The following is a 21,158-nucleotide window of genomic DNA, read 5'->3' as shown; positions in this document are numbered from 1 at the left end:
CTCATGACCCCAGTAACTGAGTCCTCCACTCTGGGGAAAAACATTTCTTGCTATCCACCCTGTCTATACCCCTCATGATTTTGTTGGCCTCAATCCGGTCCCCCCTTAACCTCCGTCTTTCCAATGAAAATAATCCTGATCTATTCAACCTCTCTTCATAGTTAGCATCCTCCATACCAGGAAAAGCAGATTCGACGTTTCGGAAAGTGTCCTCATTCCTGATGAAGGGCTTTTGCCTGAAACGTCTTTTTTTTTTCCCTGCCTCTCGGATGCTGCCTGACCTGCTGTGCTTTTCCAGCACCACTCTGATCTCCAGCATCTGCTGTCTTTTTCGCCTGGAGGTTTTACTAGCTACCTGATGAAGGTGCAGAGCTCTCAAAGCTCGAACTTCTAAACAAATCTAATGGACTACAACCTGGTGATGTGTGATTTTTTTTTAACCTTTGTACACCCCAGCCCAACACTGGCATCTGCATATTGTAACTTGATTGTTTTAGGGAAGTTCTACAGAAACTAGAATGATCTGTTCTGAATTCCTGTCATGTGCAGGCAGCAATGACTTTTGTAATCCCCTTTTCACAGGATATGAGAAGAGCAGCTTTGCAGGTACAGCTCCCCAACTGAGTACCATGTGAAGGTCTGACAGAGCCCCTTGATTCGTGGGACAGGAGAGACGTCCCTCTTTCAGTCCAGAAGGGGCAAATTCTTTGAACGTTTTTGTCTGCTTCAGTAGGCTCTTAAAGTATCGTCTTTACCTGAACCACAGGGGCACGTGCCTGAGCCAGTTTGCCCACTGTGGGGAAAGGAAGTCTCAGGAGGCATTCCGCGCGCCATGGAGAAACCGTGGAAGTGTGGGGATTGCGGGAAAGGATTCCACTACGCATCCGATCTGGAGATCCACCGCCGTGTCCACACCGGGGAGAGGCCGTTCAGCTGCTCGGTGTGCGGCAAGGGCTTCTCTGACTCGTCCACCCTGCTGACCCACCAGCGGGTCCACACCGGGGAGCGGCCCTTCACCTGCTCCGTCTGCGGCAAGGGCTTCACCCAGTCGTCCAACCTGCTGACCCACCAGCGGATCCACACCGGGGAGCAGCCCTTCACCTGCTCCGTCTGCGGCAAGGGCTTCACCCAGTCGTCCAACCTGCTGACCCACCAGCGGGTCCACACCGGCGAGGTGGCCTTCACCTGCTCGGTGTGCGGCAAGGGCTTCCCTCACTCGTCCACCCTGCTGCGGCACCAGTGGGTCCACACCGGGGAGCGGCCCTTCACCTGCTCCGTCTGCGGAAAGGGCTTCCCTCACTCGTCCGCCCTGCTGTCCCACCAGCGGGTCCACACTGGGGAGAGGCCGTTCAGCTGCTCTGTCTGCGGCAAGGGCTTCACCCAGTCGTCCAGCCTGCTGACCCACCAGCAGGTCCACACCGGCGAGGGGGCCTTCACCTGCTCGGTGTGCGGCAAGGGCTTCCCTCACTCGTCCACCCTGCTGCGGCACCAGCAGATCCACACCGGGGAGCGGCCCTTCACCTGCTCCGTCTGCGGCAAGGGCTTCCCCCACTCCTCCGGCCTCCAGATCCACCAGCGGGTCCACACCGGGGAGCGGCCCTTCACCTGCTCGGTGTGCGGCAAGGGCTTCACCCGGTCGTCCAACCTGCTGACCCACCAGCAGGTCCACACCGGGGAGCGGCCCTTCACCTGCTCGGTCTGCGGCAAGGGCTTCACCCGCTCGTCCCGCCTGTTCTCACACCAGCGAGTCCACACCGGGGAGAGGCCGTTCACCTGCCCCGAGTGCGGCAAGGGCTTCACCTGCTCCTCCAACCTGCTGTCGCACCGGCGGCTTCACAGCGGCGAGCGCTCGTTCATCTGATCCGTCTGCGGCAAGGGCTTCACCCGGCTGACCAACCTGCGGCCACACCAGTGGGTCCACACCGGGGAGTGGCCATTCACCTGCCCCGTCTGTGAGAGGGGCTTCGCTCACTCCCAGCACCTGCTGCGGCACCAGCGGGGGCACAAGTGACGGGGCCAGCTGCTGTGAGTCACCGCCCAGGGCTGAACCCTGGGTGGGAGGGCGGAGGGTCACTGCAGTTGCTGTGCTCTCATCCCCTTGGCAGCCAGTGGCTCTGTGAGCCTGCGACTGCGCATTTCCTCCTGAAGTAGAGATGTACAACACAGAAACAGACCCTTCGCTCCAACTCCTCCATATCCTCAACTAATCAAGTCCCATTTGCCAGCAATTGGCCCTATCCCTCCAAACCCCTCCTTACACAGATACCCAAGTGGATGCCTTTTAAATGTTGCAATTGTACCAGCCTCCACCACTTCCTCTGACAGCTCATTCCACACGCACACACACCACCCTCTGTGTGAAAAATGTTGCCCCTTAGGACCCTTTTTAAATCTTTCCCCTCTCACCCTAAACCTATGCCCTCTAGTTCTGGCAAAAGACTTTGTCTATCCCTATCCATGCCCCTCATGATTTTATAAACCTCTCTTAAAGTCAACCCTCAGCTTCCGACGTTCCAGGGAAGACATCCCCAGCCTGTTCAGCCTCTCCCTGTAGCTCAAACCCTCCAACCCTGGCAACATCCTTGTCAATCTTTCTGAACCCTTTCAAGTTTTGCAATATCCTTCCGATAGACTAGAAGTGCTCATAATGCAGAGGAACTTCGATTATCCAGAATTAGATGAACCAGCACGGTGGCTCAGTGGTTAGTGCTGCTACCTCACAGTACCAGGGACCTGGGTTTCATTCCTGCCTCAGGCGACAGACTGTGTGGAGTTTGCACATTCTCCCCGCGTCTGCGTGGGTTTCCTCCTAGTGCTCCGGTTCTGTCCCACAGTCCAAAGATGTGCAGGTCAGGGTGAATTGGCTATGCTAAGTTGCTCGACGTGTTAGGTACATTAGTCAGAGGGAAATGGGTCTGGGTGGGTTACTCTTTGGAGGGTCAGTGTGGACTGGTTGGGCCTGTTTCCACACTGTAAGGGATCTAATCGTCAAGCGACTGAAATACACCCTGCATGTGTCCTTTGGATAATCGAGGTTCCTGTGTATTCCAAAAGTGGCCTAACCAACGTCCTGTCCAGACCCCAACCCCTATACTCAGTGCTCTGACCAATAAAGTGATCTGCAGAATCTGCGGGACTTGCTTAATCCTGGAAGGTAAATCACGTGTTTCTCCTTCTCTTGCAGGTGGATCCAAGATTTCACTCTCTGTCCCATTGAGTCTCCAGTCAGGTCCTTCAGCTCAACTGGTCTCTCTCAGTATTTCTGACCCATGTGAGCCTCTACGCACCTCCCCTTCACTCGCTCACACTTGATTTCCCTTACAGCAGCATTCCCTTCAGTTCCTTTCTCCCTGACGTCTGTATCCAGCTTCTCCTTAAATGCCGTCCACCTCGACCTGCTACTGTGGGGGTCATTCCCGCTGCAGATAGAGGTCTCTCCTTTGTAACCTCTTCAAAAGATTTACCGCTGACTTCCCCCTTCAGTCTTTTCCATTTCTGGGTCTCCCCGCTGTTGCGAAACTTGGAATGGTTCAGAAAAGATTGACAAGGATGTTGCTAGGGTTGGAGGATCTGAGCTACAGGGAGAGGCTGAACAGGCTGGGGCTGTTTTCCCTGGAGCGTCGGAGGCTGAGGGATGACCTTATAGAGGTTTACAAAATTGAGGGGCATGGATAGGATAAATAGGCAAAGTCTTTTCCCTGGGGTTGGGGAATCCAGAACTAGAGGGCATAGGTTTAGGGTGAGAGGGGAAGATATAAAAGAGACCTACAGGGCAACTTTTTCATGCAGAAGGTGGTGTGTGTATGGAATGAGCTGCCAGAGGATGTGGTGGAGGCTGGTACAATTGCAACATTTAAGAGGCATTTGGATGGGTATATGAATAGGAAGGGTTTGGAGGGATATGGGCTGGGTGCTGGCAGGTGGGACTAGTTTGGGTTGGGATATTTGGTCGGTACGGACGGGTTAGACCGAAGGGTCTGTTTCCGTGCTGTACATCTCTTGACAAGGCCTTGTCTGAGTGTGAAATGTTGTCATTCCCGTTGATGCGGGTGGTCCCCTGTCTGTTGTCCTTTTTGTTTCCTTTCTCGGAAAGGACGTCGCGGACATGGGCAGCGTTCCCGAGCCCCGCTCCGGAACGGGCTGTTCCGTCCTCTTCCAGCCCCGGGGGGGGGAAGGGGCAGCTTGAGTGTATTGGGAGAGTGGGCCGTTCACCGGGAGGGTGCCAACGGGACGGGAGAGCGGTACCGGTAATGGGGCGAGGGGGAGATGCCTCAGACCGCCAGAAACACTGGGGCAGCTGCTCGCGTGCTCCTTTTGGATCTCACAGCACAGGGAGGCCTTTCATCTGATTACCTCCCCATCTCTGTCTCTGGCTCTCTGTCTCTCTGTGTCTCTCTCTCTCTGCGTCTGCCTCTGCGTCTGTCTGTCTCTCTGAGGTGACAGCGGATTCCAGCATATTGCTGCTTGCTGGGTAAACCTGTTTTTCCTCTGTTTTCCCCCTCTCTCTCCTGCTCAAACCCCTGAACTTCAGGCCGCCCCTGACCTTGTCACTATCAGTGAATGGGGAACAGCTTTTCTTCCTCCACCTTATCTGAACCTATCACAATCTTCCCCACTTTCACCAGTTGTATCTGTGTGTGACCCTCTCTTTCTGTGTCTCTTTCTCTCCTAAGCCCCCTCCCTCACCACATCCCATTTACCCACCCCCTCCTGTCATGCTCCCACTTTCAAACGGTCTCGTTGTGTTTTCACTGCCTCTTCCCCATCGTTTCCGTCAAGCACCTCATCTCACGCTTAGAACCCCTGCAGTGTAGGAGCAGGCCCTTCAGCCCATCCAACCCACACCTCACCCAGACCTCTGCCTGTAACCCTGCAATTCCCATTGACTAACCCACCTAGCCTACACATCCCTGGGCACTATGGGTAATTTAGCATGGCCAATGCCCCCTAACCTGCACATCCCCAAACACTATGTAATTTAGCACGGCCAGTCCACCCAAACCTGCACATTCCCTGGATAGTATAGGACAATTTAGCATGGCCAATCCACCCTCACCTACACAACCCTGGACACTATGGGTAATTCAGCCTGACCAATCCACCCAAACCTGCACATCCCTGGATACTATAGGACAATTTAGCCTGGCCAATCCTACACTAAGGGTGGATTGGCCATGCTAAATTACCCATAGTGTCCAGGGATGTGTAGGTTAGGGTAGATTGGCCATGCTAAATTACCCAATCCTACATATCCCTGGGTACTGTTAGGATAAAATAGGTCAAGGGAGGGTGGAGCTATAGCTGCTGTTTGGGGAATCGAAACTGTAGCTGTAGCTGCTGCTTGGGAAATTGAAACTGTTGCTTACGTGGCCAGCTCAGCTGCCAACGCCCAAATGAGCTCAATAACAGGAAACGCCTAGCAAACACGAAATGTCCTAATAAGGCAATGCTTAGTAGCTCCGCGAAGCTCTGCTTAGCAAAGAGTATATCAGGAGCAGATTTGGGAGGGGAAGGCAGAACGCGCCTTCTCCAGTGAATGCATGGTGATTCACTGTATCAGCTACGATTCTGCAATAAAGCCTGCTTGTGCCAAACAATTGAGCGTCTGTTGTCTCTCCTCCTAAAACGAACATGCAAGGACAAATTCCGTCCTAACAGTACTATGGGTAATTTAGCATAGCCAATCCACCCTCACCTACGCATCTTTGGATTGTGGGAGGAAGCCGGAGCACCCGGAGAAAACCCTCGCAGGCGCAGGCTGGAAATGTGCAAACTCCACACGGACAGTCGCCCCTGAGGCTGGAATTGAACCCGGGTCCCTTGGCGCTGTGACCACTGAGCAACCCCTAATAATCCGCCTGCGTTAAGTTCCACCTGGAGGAATGTTACAGGGGGGAGCGGGGTTTAAGTCTTTTCTGAGCTGAGAGAGGACACAGGAGATGCTCCTCATCATGCTTTCATGTGTCACGTTGCATAATTCTTAGATTTTACATGTAAATGTCTAGTTGGGGTTAGAATTCTTGTAAATATAGACAAACGGAAACACTTGTTGAGACATTTCACCAAACCCCAAGTCGGCAATTGACATGCCCGCCCCTGAAAAGAGAACCTTTCGTGGGGTCAGAGTTGACATTGAGAATAGCGAAATGAACACTGTCCCCGTCGTGTTTGTATTTTTGCTGACAGAAGGGCAGTTTGCAGTCAGCAGGAACTGTGGGACTACAGGCTGCGGGCCAGGTCTGCGCTCGGGATCGTAAATCCCAACGGGAACCAGAGGCGTTGCTAACGTTTAAGCCAGCTGAGCTTAGCAAGAAAAGGCTGCGACCCTATGCTTGAACTGATCAGCCGAAACTTTGGGCGTAGCCAAGGAGATCTGAAGGCGAAGCTAACGGGAGGGTCTCCTTTCTCAAAAAAACCAGAAAACATGAGGGATACCAGGAAGAATTCCGCTAAATTCCAGAGAGCTGTGGCATGCCTTGATTTGGTACAATGAGCTTTTAATGTGAACTTTCATGAGGGAGTGCAAACGAACTCGAGTTGAAATGTAGCTCCGTAAAGTGTGTAACAGTCATAGCGTTGACCGTTGTTGAACGTTTTGATGCGGTCCAGTTTTTCTTTTGTTTTTTAAAGATGAGATGATGTTTTGTGGTTTTTGGATGGGTTGGGTACAGAGTGGGAGGTAGGGTGGGCTGGGATCTTCCATGTTGATGGGATTTGACAGTGAATTTTGCTTCGTCAATTATTCAGACTGTGTGCCTGGAGAGAGGGAGGGTCTGACCCTTGGGAAGGGTGCTGGCGGGGTGTGGGCGGGAGGTGAACCTTTGCAATGTCCAATCAGAAGGCTAAGTGTTAAGATAACAAGAGCCGATATTTAGCAGTCGATAAGTGCAACATGTAAGCAGTTTGTTCATATGCAGCTCAAAGGCTGTCCCCAAAGTTAAACTTAGCAAGGCGCCTACCCACTCAATCCAGTTACCACCCCATTTCAGGGTGGATATGTGAACTATCACTAATTTTGGTTCTTCTAACGAATAAAACATTTAAACCTAGCTGTTCAGGAAAGCAAACAAGTTTAAAACTACAGCCATGCTGCAGTTAAACTCAATAGACTTACTCAGAGCAAAATACATGTTCCCTGAACGCAGTTGAAAGTTAACATCGTTCCGTTAGATGTCGGAATATCTGTTTAAATGGAGCCGTGAGCTTTCCCAATGTAGACAGGGCTCCTCGAAACGTGGCAGTGTCCCCCCTGCAGCTGCAGAGCGAGACAGGAGAGTTTGTTTTTGTGAATGAGCAGTTGTAGCGCGAGGTGGCTGTTGCTTGGTGACGGTGATGCTCCCCCGGCCCCGCCCATCCCCCGTGCAGACGTCACGCGGGGGTGAAGGCGGTTGGGAGGAGAAGTCGCTCGAGCGGGGAAGCGGCGGCCGTTAGGAAAATGGCGCCGTGCGGCCCGGGGCAGACCCCCGTCACTGGTCACCGCCGCCTTCCTGGTGCAGCTGCTGTGTCACGGCCACACCGGCCGGCTGTACAGCAGGCAGGAGCCGGTGACCATTCTGGAGGCGGATGGGGTTAAGGGCCTGTTTGGGAACTGGTCGGCCGCCTGGGTGGTGGAGTTCTACTGGTCGTGGGGCGGCCCCTGTGTCAACTATGGGGCCACCTGGAAGGTACTGGGCCCGGGAGGTGAAAGGTGAGGCAGGTTGTGGGGGGGACGGAGGGGAAGGAATGTGGGGCCTGTCCTGTCATAGTCACATTTTACACTCACTTTCCATCTGCTTTTACTGGCGCTTGTGCTGTTTACCCCTCACTGTTTTTTGTACAATTGCTGAGGGTAGTGTGTAAATACTAGTGAAGGATACTATGCACCAGCATGTATATGTTCTTAGTCATTGAAGGGGCAGGACCTGTTGAGAATGGTTAGTAAAGTATGTGGTGAACTAAGCCTTGTTAACATGGAGATAGTTTGGGATTTGGAAAAATATACTTTTTTATTAGATAGAGTCATAAAGATGTACAGCACATGAACACACCCATTTGGTCTAACCTGTCCATGCCAACCAGATATCCTAAATTAATCTAGTCTCATTTGTCAGCACTTGGTTCATATCCCTCTCAACCCTTCCTATTCATATACCCATCCAGATGCCTTTTAAACACTGTAATTATACAGCCTCCACTACTTCCTCTTGCAGCTCATTCCATACGTTCACCATCCTCTGCATGGAAAGGTTGCCCCTTAGGTACCTTTAATATCTTTCTGCTCACCCTAAACCTATGCCCTCTAGTTGTGAACCTCACCCCTACTCTGGGGAAAAGACATTAAAAAAAAAGTTGAGCAGCCAGACAAAAGCTAGAAAATGTTGAGCCACATGGGGGAAAAAGAACTGTGGCTCTACCCTTTATTTCTCCTCTTGGCATTTGAACATTTAACATCTGTCAATAACACCAGCATCACCACAGAGCACATTGTGCCTGCTCCTCGGTGTGAACAACAGCGCACCTGCTCACTGGTGTCACCAACACATTGTCCATGCTCCTCGCTGTTGGCAGAAAAGGAGGCATCGCTTATCTCTGTTCCTAAATTTCTTCCCTTTATTCTTAAAGCTATGTCCTCTGGTCCTAGTCTCTCCCAGCAATGGAAGCATCTTCCCAATGTCATTGCACTGTGGGGATGAAGCCCTAACCTGTCCAGTAATTTCTGGTGGGTGAGACTAGGCCTCAAGGTAAGAGGGAGTAGCTTTCAGACAGAGATGAGGAGGAACTGCTTTTCCCAGAGGGTCGTGAATCTATGGAGTAGTCTAGATTAAGTGGTGCTGGAAAAGCACAGCAGGTCAGGCAGCATCCTGAGAGCAGGAAAATTGACGTTTTGGGCAAAAGCCCTTCATCAAAATCTCGGGAATCCTTTGGCCAAGGAAGCAATAGAGGCAGCTTCATTAAGTATATTCAAGACACAGTTGGGTGGGATTTGGCCTGGTTGGGGAATTAAGGGGTTCCTTGTGACAGTGCAGGGAGGAGGAGATGAAACGATGGATAGATCAGCCGTGATCTTAATGAATAACGGAGCAGGCTCACTTGTAGCAACTGGAGTGAACCCAGGGAGGGAGCAGACTTTGCGACCTCAGGTATGTGTCTTGGTTACCTGGGTGAGGAGAGACATAAGGACAGGCTGGGACTGTTTTCCGTAGCTTGCCAGAGTCTGAGGAGTGACCTTATACACTTTTATATCATCATGAGGGGCATGGATAGGGTAAATAGACGTGGTATTTTCCTTTGGATGGGGTAGTCCAGAACTAGAGGGTAATAAGTTTAGGATCGAGCGTGTGGTGCTGCAGCAAGTCAGGCAGCATCTGAGGAGCAGGAAAATTGACGTTCAGGGAGACTCCCTTCAGGGAAGTTTTTTGAGTTTGTGTATAAGACTGTGCGATGTGAGTGTGTATTTGAATGTGTGCCTGCTTGATAAAGTATGATTGTGATGGAGTATGAGCCTGTGAGAGGGTGAGAGTTTTGATGGGGTGGTGTGTGTGTGTCTGAGAGAGAGCATGTGTGTATGAGAGAGGTATGGATATCAGTGAGGGGTTGCATTTTGCTAAAATAAAGGAGGGCAAGACTTGAACAGGTAATGGTAGGGCCCTGGGTCATGTTGTAGAACAGAGACATGGAGGTGTTCAGGTTCATTGTTCTTGAAAGTTACATCACTGGTAGACGGGAGTGAAGAAGGTGTTCAGCACACTTGCCTTCATTGTTCGCATGCTGAGTACAGGAGTTGGGACATCATGTTGGAGATGCACACAGAAAGTACGTTACTCAGAGGGTGATAGGTGCCTGGAACGCATTGCCAGCAGAGGTAGGGATGGTAGATTCATTCAAGGTGCATCCGAGCAGTAGGACAGTCGAAGTTTCGGGCACAAGCCCTTCATCAGGAATGATGCGTGGATGTTCAGAGGGGCATCAGCGTCCTTCTGTGCCAGTTGTCAGACAGGTGCAGCAGGCAATGAGCATGGCAAGTGGTGTGTTAGCAAGAGGAATTGAGTTCAGAGATGGGGATGTCATGCTGCAGTTAGGGGGTCATTTGAATAAATTCAAGGTTGAGTGAATCTGATTTTTGAACAAGAAAGAAGTGGATGTTTATGGAGGAAGACAAGAAAATGATTTTAAGCCCAGTTTAGAACAGTTCCAGAGTCAGACAACACAGAAACAGACCCTTCAGTCCAACTAAACCGTGCTGACTGGGTTCACAAACTAAACTAGTCCCACCTGTGTGTATTTGGCCCATATCCCTCTGAACCTTTCCTATTCACGTACTTATCCAAATGTCTTTTAAACCTTGTTACTGTACCTACATCCACCACCGTGTCTGGACATTGATTCCACACACAAACTACTCTCAAAAAAGAGGCACTACTCCAGTCTTTTGAAAATCTTTCTTCACTCACCTTCCTCATTTGCTCCCTAATCTTGAAACCCCCATCCTAGGGAAAGGACACCTGCGGTTCACCTCATCTACCCTCCTCATGATTTTATGAACCTCTTTTAAGGTCACCTCTCAACCTCATGTATTCCAGTGAAAAAAGTCCCTGCCTATTCACCCAGCTGTAGGTATATTCATATCCAGTTATGAATTGTTCAATGCTGGTGCTGACTCGAAAGACCGAATAGTCTAGTCTTGCTCCCAACTCTCTTGCTCTGTGTCCAGGACAGCAAGAGGCCCTAAGTCAGAGGAGCAGAAATTAGGCCATTCAGTCCATCAGGTCTAATCACCCCATTCAATCGTGGCTGCTAGGTTTCTCAACCCCATTCTCCCCGTAACCCTCGATCCCCTTGATACTCAAGAACCTATCTGTCTCAGTTTTAAATATCCCCAGTGACCTGGCCTCCACAGCCTTCTATGGAAATAGATTCCACAGATTCACCGCTCTCTGGCTTTCTAAAAGGACTTCCCTTTACTCTAAGGCTGTGCCTCTGGTCTGAGTCTGTCCTACCAATGGAAACCTCTTCACAACGTCCACTCTGTCTGGGCTGTTCAGGATTATGTATGTTTCATTTAGAGCCCCCCTCCTGAGTGTGGGCCTATTAATCAGCATGAACCAGACCCTTCAGGATGAGGTAGAGCAGGAATTAGGTTCAGTAAACTGAGACTGGAGGGAGAGTGTGTGGGATGGAGATTTTCAGCTTCTAGAGAATGAGAGAGAAAAGTGAGTTTGCTATAAATTAGAATTGATCGGGTGGGCCAAAGTGTGGTAGATGGAATTAAATTTTGAGAAATGAGAGTTGTTGCATTTTGGTCAAGCAATCCAGGCAGGACTGACACAGTTAAGGGGAGTGTTGCAGAACAAAGAGACCTTGGAGTGCAGGTTCCATAGTTCTTTGAAAGTGGAGTCTCAGGTAGACAGGATAGTGAATGAGGCATTTGGGAGGATGGCCTTTATTGGTCAGAGCATCAAGTAGATGAGTTGGGAGGTCATGTTGTGGCTGTCCAGGATGTTGGTTAAGCCAATTTTGGAATACTGTGTTCAGTTCTGGTCTCCCTGCTGTAGGAAAGATGTTATGAAACTTTGAAAGGGGTCAGAAAATATTTGAGCTATAGGGAGAGGCTGAATAGGCCAGGGATATTTTCCATGGAGCATCAGAGGTTGAGGGGTAAACTTATAGACCTTTGTAATGGGCATGGATGGGGGGGGGGGGGAAACCTAAGGTCTTTTCCCCAGAGTAGGGGAGTCCAAGAAAACTAGAAGGCATATGTTTGAGGTGAGAGCAGAATGATTTAACTGGGGTCTGAGGGGCAACCTTTTCACACAGAGGGTGGTGCACGTATGGCACGAACTGCCAAAGGAAGTGGTGGAGACTGGCACAATTACAACATTTAAAAGGCATGTGGATGTCGGTCTGTTCTCAGCTCTGCTGGACTTCTGTTGAAGCTTTGACCCCACCCCCAGGAATAGGGCTCTCCCAAGGATTGGTACGGTGTCCTACTTGAGGAATTCTTTCTATCTTACATCGAACTGTCAGTATGCAGCTCTGATTTACAACAATATTTACGTCAACAGGACTAAAGCATCTGTTATCAAATTGGCATCGAGCTATACAGCACGGACGTTGACTTTTTCTCTCTCTCATGCACAGACGCACATAACAAATCCGTGAGGGTGAATTTGTATTTGCAGAATGATGTTTGCAGATACATTCTATTTTGCTCAAAAAATACACAATCTGTAAGTAGTCAATCCATGTAATATTTTGTAAATTCCACTTTGGAAATAGAACCAGTCTGACTCAAGACTGAGACACAGACAGACTCTGACCTCACACCTTTAATGCGTTGTGTGAACTGAGATGTCACATTTTGCGATAAAACCTCGAGTTATCTTGATAAGGTGCCTTGCAGGAAGGTCTGGGATTTACATGTGAATGATAGCTGCAACCCAGTCTAAAAGATGAAAGACTTGACAATCCAGGCTTGTTCAATATATTATCTCGGTGGCAGGACACTATAATGTTTTTCTATAAGTTGTGTCTTATGATCTTATTCTCCACAACTGCCTGATGAAAGATCAGCGCTCTGAAAACGAGTGCTTCCGAATAAACCTGTTGAACACTCACCTGGTGTTGTGATTTTTAACTTTTGTCCAGGTTAGGATGAATTGACCGTGCCCAGAGATGTGCAGGTTAGGTGCATTAATCAGGGGGTAAATGTAGAGCAATCAGGGTAGGGGAATAGGTGTGGGTCTGTTACCCTTCAGAGGGTCGGTGTGGATTTGTGGGGCTGAGTGGCCTGCTTTCACACTCTGGGGATTCTCTGAAGGGAAGGGATTGGCACAAACTTTTTTTTTTGGGCTTCCCAAAATCAGACCTCCTCACCTCTCAGCAGTATCCCAATGTTGTGAAAGATATTAACTTTCAGGTGGAGTTATCCAAAATTCAGAGAGATGTCAGTCTTGACGTTTTTGCTTTCCTGCCCCCGGAAGATCCTGAATCAGCACCTTCAGGGGAATTAGTTAGATCAGAGTGAGAACAGAGGGGGAGAGAGAGTGGGATGGTGCTTTCAATTTTGTGGAATAACAAAAGAAAAGTATATTTCGCAGAAAGTGGAATTGCTTGTTCAGAATTTCTACTCTGCACTGACAGTGATGACTTTTGTAATCTCTTTTTACATTTCAGGATCTGAAGATGGAAGGTTCAAAATCAACAGATGAAGGCCTTATGCCCAAAACGTTGACACTCCTGCTCCTCGGATGCTGCCTGACCTGCTGTGCTTTTCCAGTGCCGCACTTTCTGACTCTGACTGACTCTCCAGCGTCTGCAGTCCTTACTTTGACGTCCATGTCTAACAGTCATTCAATCCATCGGGACTGCAACAGTTTGCAACTATGATTCTGTGAGAAGGAGCAAAGCTTTTTGGTTCCTGTTTGGGTACGTTTTCAGCATCAGTGGGACTGGATGAGAGACCCTACCGTTACAGTGCACTGAGTGAGGAGCGTGTAACAGCTATATGGTTTGGAAAGAGGAATTCACGGTGGAGAGCTCCACATGCGTTTGTGTGCAGCTGAAGCTTTGGCCATGGAGAAACCCGAGGAATCCCGCCCCGTGGAGAAACCATGGAAGTGTGGCGATTGTGGGAAAGGCTTGTTTCCCGTCTGCCCTGGAGACTCATTGGCGCAGTCACACTGTGGTGATGCCGTTCCACTGCCCTGATTGCGGGAAGGGCTTCAGCGATTCCTCCAACCTCCAGACCCACCAGTGGATCCACATGGGGGAGAGGCCCTGAAGCTGCCCCGAGTGCGGGAAGGCCTTTACCCAGGCCGCCTCCTTGCTGACCTACCAGCGGGATCACGTGGCATTGCAGGAGGATTGAAAGAAAGACGGCCGAGTGCCTTTACCAACTGGACTATCAACCCAGTTCCAGTGGCTCCCGAGTTCGATTCCCACCACGACAGATGGCGGAATTGGAATTTGGTCAGAAATTTGGAGTTCAGAATCTAACGGTGAAACTATTGTCGGTGGGGTGGGGGTGGAAGAAAACCCCCATCTGATTCACTCAGTTCTTTTTTTAGGGAAGACTTGAGCAGTTATCAGAGCAGTCGTCCCAGCTGCATCCTTTACCCAGTCTGGCCTACACGTGACTCCAGACCCACAATAGTCTGGTTGACTCTACGCTGCTCATCCAACTTACTTGGATACAGGTTGAAAATACTGAGTGAGGCAATACTTCCTCCAGGTTAAGGCGATATCAAGGATCTAATTACAAAGGGACAACTCAGTGGTGACCAATAATAAAGAAAGTGAGGGGTTGCACTTTGACCTTGAGCTGTTTTTAAAAAGTTGCTACTTTTTCTACGCCTTTCTGCTGGGAGATTCTGAAGCTGTAACAAAGTTGGGTCACAATAAAGATTACCTGAACTTCACACTGAGCTCAGACTCTCAATGAGAGCTTTAAACTGCAACAGGTTTTTGGTTTAAAACTGCTGATTTCTTACAGGAGAAAGTGAGAACTGCAGATGCTGGAGATCAGGGTCAAGATTAGAGTGGTGCTGGCAAAGTACTGCAGGTCAGGCAGCGTCCGAGGAGCAGGAAAATCGACGTTTTGGGTTTGCTCCAGACTGCAACCTCCTTACTCTGTCAACCATCTGTGAGTAGGGTACTCTCTTCACAACTCCTTTTCCATTTATTTCATTGTGGGCTTCGATTTATGACTTGCAGCAACTGAAAGGAAAGAGAATGAACCCATGGAATGGACAGAATTGGGAAAAGTTTGTTTATAACAGAGTGTTTCATGTATTGAGTGAATGTAAAGAGGAAGTGGTGGATACATGTTCAGATGCAACATTTAAAAGACATGTGGATAAGTACATGGATAGGGAAGGTGTGGAGGTATATGGGCCAAACACTGGCAAGTGGCACTAGTTTAGTTTGAGAACATAGTCAGCATGGAATGAAGGGTCCGTTTCTCTGCTGTCTGACCGTAACTGTTCTGTCGTGGTCTTAAAACCATTTTCTTGCCTTCCACTTTAAATGTGGTTACTGTACCTGCATCCAACACATAAACCACAAAAAAACCCTCATGCACACAACATAAAAATCCACACTTTATTGTTCAAAAATCAGATGAACTCAGCCTTGAATAAATTCAATGACTCCCTAACTGCAGGAAGACATCCCCACTTCTAATCTCAGTTCAGCCTGCTAATATACCACTTGCCTTGCTGCACCTGTCTGACAACTGGCATTGACTGATGTAGAAGGATGCCTCTAATCTAAGCACTGATCACAGGGTGGTCTGGTTTCAGGACCTGATTTCTCTATCCTCTGTTGATCTCCCTGTTCCCACAGACTAAGATGTCGGTCTGTTCTCAGCTCTGCTGGATTTCTGCTAAAGCTTTGACCCCGCCTTTTATAACTTCTGGAACGATAAAATATTCAATCAAGACCCAAGCCACAATCTCCCAGCCTGTCAACTATCCTAATACAAGGTGTAGTCATAGCAGGGAATCAAACAAGAAAAATGAAACAAAATCATAAATAGGTGCACATGCTTAATGTTTGTTCATGAGGAAGTCAACCAGAAATAGGGGTGTCCCAGGAATCTTACAGTGCCCTACTTGGGGAATTCTGTCACCCTTACACCTATTAGGATCCAGCAATGAATTACAACAACATTTACACCAACAGAAATAAAGCATCGGTTATCAAATAGAGATATACAGCACGGAAATAGACTATTTCTCTATCTCATTCACACACGAGATAGATCATCCATGGGGGTGAGTTTGTGTTTGCAGCATGATGTTTGCAAATGCATTCTACTTCGCAAAGTTTGCAGCTCAGGTTGAGGATTAGGGTGTAGGCTTGCTCGCTGAGCTGTAGGTTTGATATCCAGATGTTTCATTACCTGGCTCGGGAACATCATCAGTGGCGACCTCCAAGTGAAGCGAAGCTGTTGTCTCCTGCTTTCGATTTATATGTTTGTCCTGGATGGGGTTCCTGGGGTTTGTGGTGATGTCATTTCCTGTTCATTTTCTGAGGGGTTGATAGATGGTATCTAGATCTATGTGTTTGTTTATGGTGTTGTGGTTGGAGTGCCAGGCCTCTAGGAATTCTCTGGCATGTCTTTGCTTAGCCTGTCCCAGGGTAGATGTTGTCCCAGTCGAAGTGGTGGTTTTTTTCATCTGTATGTAGGGCTACAAGGGATAGAGGGTCGTGTCTTTTTGTGGCTAGCTGGTGTTCGTGTATCCTGGTGGCTAACTTTCTTCCTGTTTGTCCTACGTACTGTTTGTGGCAGTCCTTGCAAACCCCTGGAACCCCATTCAGGACAAACATAAATAGAAAGCAGGTGACAACAGCTTCGCTTCACTTGGAAGTCGCCACTGATGATGTTACCTGGCCAGGTAATGAAATGTCTCGATATCAAACCTACAGCTCAGCGAGCAAACCTGCACCCTAAACATTCTACTTTTGCTGAAAGACTGCACAATCTGCAGCAGTCAATACGTGTAATATATTGTAAATTCCATTTGGAAAATAGATAATGGGCCCCCTACTTTTTGGGTGTGAGCATAAGTGGTATAGTTAGTAAGTTTGCTGATGTCACCAAAATTGGAGATGTAGTGGACAGCAAAGGAGGTTACCTCAGATTACAATGGGATCTTGATCAGATGGGCCAATGGGCTGAGAAGTGGCAAATGGAGTTTAACTTAGATAAATGTGAGGTGCTGCGTTTTGGGAAAGCAAATCTTAGCAGGACTTATACATTTAATGGTAAGGTCTTAGGGAGTGTTGCTGAACAAAGAGACCTTGGATTGCAAGATCATAGCTCCTTGAAAGTGGAGTCGCAGGTAGATAGGATAGTGAAGATGGTGTTTTGTATGCTTTCCTTTATTCGTCAGAATATTGAGTACAGGAGTTGGGAAGTCATGTTACTGCTGTACAGTTGGAATATTGCGTGTAATTCTGGTTTCCTTCCTATGAGAAAGATATGAAACTTAAGGGTTTAGAAAAGATTTACAAGGATGTTGCCAAGACTGGAGGATTTGAGCTATAGGGAGAGACAACAGGCTGGGACTGTTTTCCCTGGAGCGTCTTAGGCCTAGTGGTGACCTTATAGAAGTTTATAAAATCATGAGGGGCATGGATAGAATAGATAGACAAAGTCTTTTCCCTGGGATGGGAGAGTCCAGAACTAGAGGTCATAGGTTTAGGGTGAGAGGGGAAAGATATGAAAGAGACCTAAGGGGCAACCTTTTCATTTAGAGGGTGGTACGTATATGGAATGAGCTGCCAGAGGAAGTGGTGGAGGCTGGTACAATTGCAACAATTAAAAGGCAAATGGGGGGATATGGGCCCCATGCAGGTGGGACTAGATTGGGTTGGGATATCTGGTTGGCATATACGAGTTGTCCAGGTTCAGGTGGATTGTCAGTACTGAAATACCCATAGTGCCCAAGGATGTGCAGGTTAGGTGCATTAGTCAGGGGTAAATGTTGAGCAATAGGGGTAGGGGAATTGCATGGTGGGTTACCCTTTGGAGGATCGGTGTGTAGTCTTTGGGTCGAGTGGCCTGCTTCCACGCTGTGGGGAGCCTCTGAAGGGGAAGGGATTTTTGTAAACTGTGCAAGGCAACGTAGGCGTCGTGCCCTGCCCCTTGCTCCTCCCTCTGTTGTTGAGCTGTCTAAAAAACAGCTACTCTTTCTCTGCCCTTTTGCTGGGGGCATCTGAAGCTGTAACAATGTTGGGCCACAAAAAGGTAACCAGAACGTACTGCTGGGCTTAGGCTCTCATTGAAAGCTCCAAGCGGTTTTTGTTTTAAAGCTGCTCATTTCTTGCAGCCTCCTGCACTAAGTTTCCAAAGTCGTGTATCAGATGGAGCAGTGAATGAGTAGCTGGTTTCATTAGAAATTATAAACTTTTCAGGAGTGCAGGCACTGCATCGTTTCATCGGCAGTTTACTGGCAGCACCGGGAGGTATGGGCTGTGTTCATTAGAAAGAAGGTGGAGGTGTTGCTGTTGGACTAGGTGGGACATGGTTTAAAAATCACAACACCGGGTTATAGTCCAACAGTTTTATTTGGGAGCACTAGATTTTGGAGTGCTGCTCCTTCATCGGGTAGCTGTGGAGCAGGATCATAAGATGCAGAGTTAAGAGCAAAAGGTCACAGTGTCATGCAACTGATATGATATATTGACAAATGTAGATTGATGATAAGTCTTTCATCTTTTAGAATGGGTTGCAGGTTTTAGTTCATTAATGTGTACATCGCAGTACTACTATTAAGTCATGCTCAAGGTAACTTAAGGTTTTTTTAAAAACAGATGACAGCTCAGCTCAGACAATGCATGAAAGGTGTGTCAGTATCCCAATCTTAAATCGGACTCGTTCTATTTCCAAGCTAGGAATTTATAAGACATTACATGGATTGAATACCTGCATGTTGTGTGCTTTTTGTGCGACATTGAATATATCTGCAAATATAATTCTGCAAATGCATCCTATGGTTGTGTGTGTGCACGTAAGGGTATGTGTGCACATGCTTTGTAAAGTGAGTGTGATGGAAGAGAGGCCTGAGAGACTGTGTGTATGTCTGAGAGAGAACGTGAGTATGAGAGAGGTATAGATAAAAGTGAGGGATTGCATTTTCCTAAAATAAGGAAGGGCAGGGCTTGTACAGAGGGATATGGTGGGGGAGGGGGGTTCAGGTACATACTTCATTGAAAGTTGCATCACTGGTTGGAAGGGTGCTTTAGAAGGCATTCAGCACACTTACCTTAATTGTTCACACCATTGAATAAAGGAGTTGGGACATCATGTTGAAGTTGTACAGGATGTTGGTGAAGTCACTTGTAGAGTACTGAGAGCGCTTCTGGTGGCCCTGTAATAGGAAGAATTCTACTAGAGAGGGTTCAGTAAAGGTTTACCAGGATGTTGTCAGGACTGGAGGGTTTGAGTTATAAGGAGAAGCTGAGGCTGTCTTCACTGGAGCACAGGAGGTTGAGGGGTGACCTCATTGATATAATCATGAGGGTTCTAAGTAACATGAACATCAAATAGCGAGGAGCCTGCATGGTTATGTCAAGTGGGTGGTGGGGGGAGAGAAATTGTGTCATTTGGACACTTTAAATCCATCAGAAACAGCATCTCCATGGACCATACTGTGCATGTCAGGTAAGGTGCCAGAAGATTGGAGATTGGCTAACGTGGTGCCACTGTTTAAGAAGGGTGGTACGGACAAGTCAGGGAACTATAGGCCAGTGTGCCTGACATCAGTGGTGGGCACATTGTTGGAGAGAATCCTGAGGGACAGAATGTACATGTATTTGAAAAAGCAAGGACTGATTAGGGATAGCCAACATGGCTTTGTGCTGGGAGATCATGTCTCTCAAACTTGATTGAGTTTTTTATGGAAGTAACGAAGAGGATTGAGGAAGGTAGAGCAATAATGTGATCTATATAGACTTCAATAAGGCGTTCGACAAGGTTCCCCATGGGAGACTGATAAGCAAGGTTAGATCTCAAAGAATACAGAGAGAACTAGCCATTTGGATACAGAACTGACTGAAAAGTAGAAGACAGAGGGTGGTGTGGAGGGTTATTTTTCAGACTGGAGGCCTGTGACCACTGGAGTGCCACAAGGATCGGTGTTGGGTCCTCTACTTTGTCATTTACATAAATGATTTGGATGCGAGCATAAGAGGTACAGTTAGTAAGTTTGCAGATGACACCAAAATTGGAGGTGTAGTGGACAGCGAAGGGGGTTACCTCAGATTATAACAGGACCGTGACCAGATAGGCCAATGGGCTGAGAAGTGGCAAACGGAGTTTAATTCAGATAAATGCGAGGTGCTGCATTTTGGGAAAGCAAATCTTAGTAGGACTTATACACTTCATGGTAACACCCTTGGGAGCGTTGCTGAACAAAGAGACCTTGGAGTACAGGTTCATACCTCCTCGAAAGTGGAGTCATAGGTAGATAAGATAGTGAAGGTGGTGTTTGGTATGCTTTCTTTTACTGGTCAGAATATTCAGTATAGGCATTGGGAGGTCATGTGGTGGCGGTACAGGACATTGGTTAGGCCACCGTTGGAATATTGCGTGCAATTCTGCTCTCCTTTCTATTGGAAACTTAGGAAACTTGAAAGGGTTCAGAAAAGATTTACAAAGATGTTGCCAGAGTTGGAGGATTTGCAGTAGAGGGAGAGGCTGAACAGGCTGGGGCTGTTTTCTCTGGAGTGTCAGAGGCCGAGGGGTGATCTTATAGAGGTTTACAATATTGAGGGGCATGGACAAGATAAATAGACACAGATTTTTCACTTGGGGCGGGGAGTCCAGAACTAGAGGGCATAGGTTTAGAGTGAGGGGGGAAAGATATAAAAGAGACCTATGGGGCAATTTTTTCACACAGAGGGTGGTAAGTGTATGGAATGAGCTGCCAGTGGAAGTGGTGGAGGCTGGTGCAAATGCAACATTTAAGGAGGCATTTGGATGGGTATATGAATAGGAAGGGTATGGAGGGATGTGGGCCAGGTGTTGAGGGGCGGAACTAGATTGGGTTGGGATATCTGGTCAGCATGGACGGGTTGGCCTGAAGGGTCTGTTTCCATGCTGTACATTTCTATTGCTCTGTGCTGGTTCAGCAAAAGCCGCGCATGCTCTTCGCTGTATGCAAATCCTTCTTCAAATAGACCAATGAGAAGCCAGACAAGGAGCCTGGTCCTCCTGCCAATCAGAGCTCCCCAATTGTCTGAATGCGGAAGATGGACCATCAGGTTCTGAAGCTGCTGCTCCTCTCCAAATGAAGATCGAGCTTCACTTCAGACTGCAACTTCCTTCCTCTATCCACCATCTGTGAGTACGGCACTCTCTTCCATTTCATTTTTTTCATTCTGGGGTTAAATTGAACAACTGAAAAGAAAGCGAGTGAATCCGGGGAGGGGACAGAGTCGGGAAACGTTGGTCCAGGTCTGTGTCTCAATTGGCAAACACATGGCAAATGCAGTCCCACAGTGTGAAGTGATAGCTTCTAATGAAAAAAAAACTGCCAAAAGGAGGTACGTTGTTTAAATGGTGATATATTGGGATGTGAAGAAAGTGAGGACTGCAGATGCTGGAGATGTGTCGAAAAGTGTGGCACTGGAAAAGTACAAGAGGTCAGACAGCATCCGAGGAGCAGGAGAAT

At 48.2% G+C, this 21,158-nt stretch overlaps 2 protein-coding genes and 1 pseudogene across 2 annotated transcripts in view; 1 reads left to right on the top strand and 2 right to left on the bottom strand.

Annotated features, from left to right (window-relative positions):
- LOC132808471 (zinc finger protein 239-like) overlaps positions 1 to 20,804 on the bottom strand; it is a 290,995-nt gene extending 270,191 nt beyond the window's left edge. The window contains exon 1 of the mRNA XM_060822132.1: positions 18,750 to 20,804. The gene's annotated coding sequence lies outside the window, so the exon portion shown is untranslated. The remainder of the gene's footprint in view (positions 1 to 18,749) is intronic.
- LOC132808494 (zinc finger protein 850-like) overlaps positions 1 to 21,158 on the bottom strand; it is a 45,952-nt pseudogene that overhangs the window by 14,374 nt on the left and 10,420 nt on the right.
- LOC132808472 (zinc finger protein 235-like) lies at positions 616 to 3,579 on the top strand. Its single transcript, XM_060822138.1, has 2 exons — positions 616 to 2,025; positions 3,185 to 3,579. Exon 1 carries the CDS (start codon positions 833 to 835, stop codon positions 1,859 to 1,861), a length of 1,029 nt encoding a protein of 342 aa, XP_060678121.1. The 5' UTR covers positions 616 to 832; the 3' UTR covers positions 1,862 to 2,025; positions 3,185 to 3,579.

This window comes from Hemiscyllium ocellatum (genome assembly GCF_020745735.1).
Source record: "Hemiscyllium ocellatum isolate sHemOce1 chromosome 27 unlocalized genomic scaffold, sHemOce1.pat.X.cur. SUPER_27_unloc_6, whole genome shotgun sequence".
NCBI classification, from domain to species: Eukaryota; Metazoa; Chordata; class Chondrichthyes; order Orectolobiformes; family Hemiscylliidae; genus Hemiscyllium; species Hemiscyllium ocellatum.
The sequence above is the reverse complement of the archived record's forward strand: the minus strand, read 5'-3'. Positions and strand labels throughout refer to the sequence as shown.